Source organism: Populus euphratica, unplaced genomic scaffold, assembly GCF_000495115.2.
Source record: "Populus euphratica unplaced genomic scaffold, PopEup_1.0 scaffold2062.1, whole genome shotgun sequence".
Taxonomy (NCBI): domain Eukaryota; kingdom Viridiplantae; phylum Streptophyta; class Magnoliopsida; order Malpighiales; family Salicaceae; genus Populus; species Populus euphratica.
Genome location: NW_011501870.1, coordinates 22,219 through 28,940, shown reverse-complemented (window position 1 = coordinate 28,940; position 6,722 = coordinate 22,219). Strand labels below are relative to the sequence as shown.

At 37.7% G+C, this 6,722-nt stretch overlaps 1 protein-coding gene and 1 pseudogene across 1 annotated transcript in view; one reads left to right on the top strand and one right to left on the bottom strand.

The window, feature by feature from the left end:
- The first annotated feature begins 446 nt into the window (after nucleotides 1-446).
- On the top strand, nucleotides 447-3,526 carry LOC105118546 (monothiol glutaredoxin-S17-like; annotated as a pseudogene).
- Nucleotides 3,527-5,048: 1,522 nt separating this feature from the next.
- The window catches only part of LOC105118547 (pentatricopeptide repeat-containing protein At4g21705, mitochondrial-like), a 5,059-nt gene continuing 3,385 nt past the window's right edge, over nucleotides 5,049-6,722 (bottom strand). The window contains exon 2 of the mRNA XM_011016524.1: nucleotides 5,049-6,558. Within this exon, the coding sequence (XP_011014826.1) occupies nucleotides 5,297-6,558 (1,262 nt within the window). The 3' untranslated portion in view covers nucleotides 5,049-5,296. The remainder of the gene's footprint in view (nucleotides 6,559-6,722) is intronic.

Genomic DNA, 6,722 nt, shown 5'->3' with positions numbered 1-6,722 from the left:
GGATTCTCTTGTATCCAAAATATCCTTAGTATTTTAAAAATCATCCCCTTCAATAAGAAAATCTTAAATATTAAGGATATTTTGAATACAAAAAGTATTTTGATAATATTCTTTAAATGATCTCAATGATTTTTTTAAGAAAATATTCTCTTTGGACTTGGTGGTAATTAGGAGTAGCTGCTTAACATTAATGAGTTGAATTGAAACTTTTGGGGATTTTAGGTTTTTACAACAGGAAATCTTAAATTGAAGGGATGAATTTGAAACTTGTTGAATTGTATGGGGTCAAAATATAGTCCAAGTAAAAAATCTAATAAAATAAAAGAATATTAAATAGTGTTTGAGATTGTGATATTGTTTTTAGTTGGAAATATATTTATTTTTTAAAATTTATTTTTAATAGTTGTATATTAAAATAATATATAAAAAAATAAAAATTTAAAAATCACTTTTTAAAAACTAAAAACAAAGACACAGGTTTCTATTGATAAATAAAGGAAAGGGAAGTTGTGCTGTGTCTGCAAATTTCTGCGAGTGTGTTGTTGCAGGCTGGAATAAAAAATAAAAAAAAATGACTTTGTCGGTAAAGGACGTGAAATCAAAGGCTGAGCTTGATAACATAACCAAAAGTGGAGAATTAGTAATCATTCACTTCTGGGCATCATGGTGTGATGCTTCAAAACAAATGGACCAAGTCTTTTCTCATCTCTCCACTGATTTTCCTAACACCCACTTTATCACGGTATGTAATGTGAATTTCTTTGTTTGCATGCTCGTGGGTTTTTGTATTTGTTTGAATTGCTGATGTGGGTTTTGTCTCGTAGGTTGAAGCAGAGGAGCAACCAGAGATATCAGAGGCCTTTTCAGTGTCTTCTGTGCCTTATTTTGTTTTCGTGAAGGTATCTTCGTTTTCTTTTAAAGGGGAGGTTTTGAGATTTTTATGTTCTTTTGGGTTGTTATTGATGTTTTGTTAGGAAGTATCCGTATCCAGCTTTGCTGTTGGAAATTTAGGCTGTAATGGTAATCTTAGAAAAGGACATGTTTTGGCTATGTTAATATTGATTAATTTGCTCTGTTTTGGTGGGTTTCATGATTATAATAGTTTCTTGTAGAAGGTGAATTAATGAATTGAATATCATGATTCTAATCGTCTCTTGTAGAAGATGAATTAATGAATTCAATTATGTAATTCACTTGTGCAAGCCATTCGTATGGTTTTAAGTGATGATTTGGTGGAGCACTGAGTAGTCTTTTAGCTTGCAGGATTAAGGATTTCTTATTTGGGTCAAAATTGAATCCATGAAGCACATTATTAGAGTCTTTAAAATGAAAAGAGTAATGCCAAGTAAAATCGGTTTTTAAGAACAACTATCTAGAATTCATGAGATACATGGTACTGCTGGCCCGGGCTTTGACACAAAGACGAGATGCAGTGACTTTTTTGTATGCTTTTATTGTGTGCTGTTTAATAATCCCGTGGAAAGATGCTAGTTATTTTATACTCCTGTAAATTTTGGATTAAGTCTGCATCCAACTCATGTGATATTGTTTGTGGGTTTTGCAGCTTAGCTTTGGAGCATTCTTTAAACCCACCTGACTAATCAGGCCACCGAACTTCTCAAAACCAAAACCATTCATTTTCAAAACCTGCCTGCCTAATCATGTAACACAACTTCTCAAAACCAAACGAATTATGAGATCCTTAAAATTGCTAGGTTTGGATTTAGTTGGGCTGAACTGTGCATCCGGCAAGTAGATGGGTATACAATGTCTATTTCTGAGCCATGTAAACCAGAAAAGTTCTTGATATGTAGCACACACTCAAGTCACCATAAAGGGCCTATTTTCATCATCTTTTTATTCCAAGAAATTAGAAAATGACCTGAAAATTTCAATTTGGTACTCTATTTTTTGCAAGATTGTCTACATTCATGTATATATAGCAACCTAGGAATGGATTACTGCTGTTCTAGTCTCCTGAAAACATAGTTCTCGTTGTGAATACTAACCAGCCATTTCATCATTTTCTTCATCAGGATGGCAAGACAGTTGATACATTGGAAGGTGCAGATCCTTCCAGTTTGGCAAACAAAGTTGCTAAAGTTGCTGGCTCAGCTAACCCTGGAGAACCTGCAGCCCCTGCCAGCCTTGGAATGGCTGCTGGACCTACTGTTCTTGAAACAGTCAAAGAGTTTGCCAAAGAAAATGGCTCCTCCCCCCAAGCAAACCAAGCACAACCCGGCCTCAGTGATGCATTAAAAAATCAATTGCAACAGTAAAAAATCAATTGCAACAGCTGATTGACTCTCACCCCGTCATGCTATTTATGAAAGGGAATCCTGAAGCTCCTAGGTGTGGGTTTAGCCAAAAAGTCATTGATATTTTGAAGGATGAAACTGTGAAATTTGGAACTTTTGATATCTTATCTGAAAATGAGGTTCGTGACGGGTTGAAATTGTTCTCGAACTGGCCCACATTTCCTCAGCTGTACTGCAAGGGTGAGCTTCTTGGCGGATGTGACATAGCAATTGCAATGCATGAGAGTGGTGAATTAAAAGAAGTTTTCAGAGATCATGGAATTGATGCTATTGGTTCCGTTAAGGCAAAAGCGAGTGGAAGTGAAAATTGTAAGGGCGGCATTACACAATTTACTGGCTTGAGCACAACCTTGACCTCCAGACTTGAAAGCCTGATTAATTCAAGCTCAGTTATGTTGTTTATGAAGGGAAAACCTACCGAACCAAAGTGTGCTTTCAGTGGGAAGGTAGTTGCAATCCTTCAAGAGGAGAAGGTGACCTTTGAGAGCTTTGATATTCTCACTGACAAAGAAGTCCGTCAGGGGCTTAAAGACTATTCTAATTGGTCCAGTTACCCTCAACTGTACATCAAAGGTGAACTTATTGGCGGATCAGACATCGTGCTGGAGATGCAGAAAAGCGGGGAACTTAAAAGGATTTTGGTTGGGAAAGGGATTGTTCAGAAGGAGACTCTAGAAGATCGCTTAAAGAGCCGGATCACTTCTTCGCCAGTGATGCTCTTCATGAAGGGCACCCCAGATGCCCCCAGATGTGGTTTCAGTTCCAAGGTTGTGAATGCCCTGAAGGAGAAGGGTGTCAGTTTTGGGTCCTTTGATATTTTATCAGATGAGGAAGTGAGGCAGGGACTAAAGGTCTTCTCAAATTGGCCAACCTTTCCTCAGCTTTATTACAAAGGTGAGCTAATAGGCGGTTGTGATATTATACTGGAGCTGCGAGACAACAGAGAACTAAAATCCACCCTATCTGAGTAGGGTTGACATCGATTCTTTCAAATAATGACCAGCCAAACCTAAATTTTCTACTCATGTTAGTGATGTCTGTTGATGTTATACATAAGCGATGAGCCTGAAGATTGCACAGTATACTTTCTTATCAATGTTCTGATGCCTTGCTTGGTTTTCTGATGGATCATAGATTTAAGCTATATTATGAAAGTTTGTCTTGCAACGTGGTTCAAGTGGTATCAAGTATGATTTGGGTTGCTTTTACGATGGATGAATCTAGCTGGTAATATTGTAGGGTCCATGCTTTCAATGGCCCTCTCGCACAGTCCTATTGTCATTTGTTAGTGCTTGCAACTTGCTCGACTTTTCCTGTTTCTTATCATCGTGAAGGGTTGATCTGTTATGTCAAATTTGCTCGTTAAATGCAGTCGTAATGGCCAGAACAAATAGTCAGAGGTGACAGACATGGGGTAAGATTGGTCGAACAGAAAGGGAGACAAGTGTTCCCGTAACTGTGACTAAAATCTGAACGGTGGTTTTGGGCTCACAATACATGACATGTGCTTGGCTGCTTGCTTGGGCATGTACATGCTTTCCTTTGCAAGATGAAAGATAAAGGTTTCATCACATGGTCATATTGCCAGTTCAACTGAAATCAAATACACAGACAAGTTTTCCTGACTATTAATTGTTTGACGTGGTAGAAACTTCAGAAATTCAAGTTGGAGGCAGAAAATTACAAAATCGATTTATTTCATATGAACTTCTATTCACACGAGGATTTTTCATGACCTCCGACATATTCATTATGGAAAAAAAGAAAGAAGCAACAGGTGCTTAATAATTGCGCAGTTTCTTCGAAGGAATCTTGCTTGGATGCACTCGGATTGGAGACCCTAAGGGAAGCATTTGAAGTCTTTCAGTTATCATAGATTTAGAACTTTTTATGACAACCCAGAGGAGGTATGGAAAGAATACGATTCAAAGGCCTAAGGAAATAAGCTTAAAAATCCAATTTTAAAGCAAACAAGAAAGCACAGATGATATTGAAAACCAATAGAACATAAAATTTGTATTTGAGGAGATTTAAAGAAAACCTCAAGAGATCATAATATCTTTTAAGCTGGTAATAGGTTAAGATGTTGAAAATGAATTGATGTGATTACTGAGAATCATAAGCATCTATAGAACAAGTTATCTGTTGAATTTATGGACCCTATGATGCTAGAATTTGTAAAGTTATAGGGGAAACAAAGTCTTAGAGGCTACAAGGTGTCAATCTTTACAGAAAAATGACGAAAAAGGTGATAAGGATGCTGAAAATATGAAGTTGTAGTCTTGCTTGGTTCATGGAAGTTTATATATCTAAAATCGGTGAAATACATTCCGGTTTTGTGGACTTGGATCCATACCCTAGCCCATTTATTTTTAGGCTTAGATCGTGTCTCGTATTTTGAATCTTCGACATGAATCATGCCTCGCATTCTGTCTTAGAATTTACCTTCTTGAATGTGTCAATCCTGGCTTTGTTGCTAGCTTAAAATCTAATGTTTGCATCTTTGAAGTTTTTAAGCAATAAATGCTACAAAGAAAAAAAGAACCAAGGACAAGGATGGGATTATCTCCTAACGAAACACTGTAAGTAGTTTTTAAGGGAGAAGGATTGTCTTCCGCCTTTAATTTGTGTGGGGGTAGAAATCTATCTTCAAACCAGAGAGAACGGGGAGACAGCAAAATCCCAAGCAGCACTCCAGCCAATGCATTATGCATGGAATAAGGCTGTTGATAAATTAAATGGACCGAGCATATAAATAAAACCCATCACGATTAGCTCGAACAATTTCATATGGACAGCTGGTAGCAAGCAAGGGAATAATCTTGATAAATTTGAACTACCAATTGCTTCAACGCAACTAGACAGACAAAATGGAGTGCTGCATCAGTTGCATGATTCTCTCAGGAACAAACTTGATTTGAATACGGGAGTTATTGTGGTTCTCAATGGAATAACATTAAGGCCTTATGTTGTTGAATTTAATTCTGCATCATGCTCAAGATTTTCTTAGTTTCTTCGTCCTCCTTTATCTTGTAAGTTTTCATGGCGTCCAACAGTCCATGCACTTCTTTCCCAGCTCTTATATGTGCCTTCAATACAGCATGATACATTTCCCTGTTCATTGGGATGACATTCTTCAACGAGGACACAAAAGCTTCTGTGTCTTCAGCACTACCTTCATCACCAAGCCAACTCAAAATGCCACTGATTACCTTTTGATTTGGCTTCCATTCTTTATTCTCCTCGTATAGGCAGAGGGCAGCCTTCATACAGCTGAAAGCTTTTGCCACCTCATTTTTGTCAAAGAATCCTGCAGCAACTTTGCCCCAAATGTTTGGGAGAGTCGCCTTTCCTTTCTCGGTCAAGTTCTCAAGCAGTGCCTTTGCTTTCTCATGCAAGCCTTTACCAGAGTACCCAATAATAAGGGTATTTGGCACCCGAACATCATAAAAATTGCCGGATGATTCCCACTCTTTTAGCACTTTCTCAACTTCTTCAAACTCATCAAGCTTCACTAGAGAAGCCATAATGTTGATATAATCCTTGTTTATAGGCCTTCCACAAGTAGATTTCTCCAGATCCCACAATCTCAAAACCTCAGTCTTCTCCCCTAGTGTGGCATAGAGTGAAATCAGATGATTGTAACCAGTTCCATCTTTCTTATCTAGCCTTGTTTCTGATTTTTTCAGGGAATCAATGGCCTTATCAGTAAGGCCACCTTTGATGTAAGAACTAGCAGCAACAGCATATGAGTTCCAGTCCACAACAATGTCCGGTTGGTGCTCCATCTCATTCAAAATCTTTTCCATTCCCTCAAGGTCATCCCTAGCACCAAAGGAATTGATGCAGAGTCTGTAGCTGAAGTTATCAGGTAAAACATTGTTCTCCTTCATCTCATTTAGGACCTGAGGAACCTTCTCATGCTGGCCAACATTTGTGTAGAGGCACATAATGTCATTATAAGAGAGAGAAGATTTGGCAAAGCCCATCTCCTTCATTTTCTGCAAATGCGAGATGGACTTATCAGTTTCACGCTTCTGAACATAACAATTCAGAAGTGCACCGTATGTCTTTTCATTTTTATCCTGGTCCCTCAGGTTATTGAAATAGTTCTCAGCAGAAACAAGCCCATGAACTCTACCAATCAAATCCAATTGAACAGCATGTTGACTTGGTGAGAATATGCAAATGCCCTTTTTATTCATCCACTCTGACACCTGCACCCACAAAGTGCCACAAACTCAGAGGCAATAAAATATAAGTATATATTACCTGAACAAAAATTCTAAAGAATAGCAGATTAAATTAAAAAGTTCTTTGGTAGCCAACATTAATAACAAAAAGTTCAAATGAATAAAAAAAAAACTATGCTCTCATTTACCACCATTTATAAACAGTGCATCT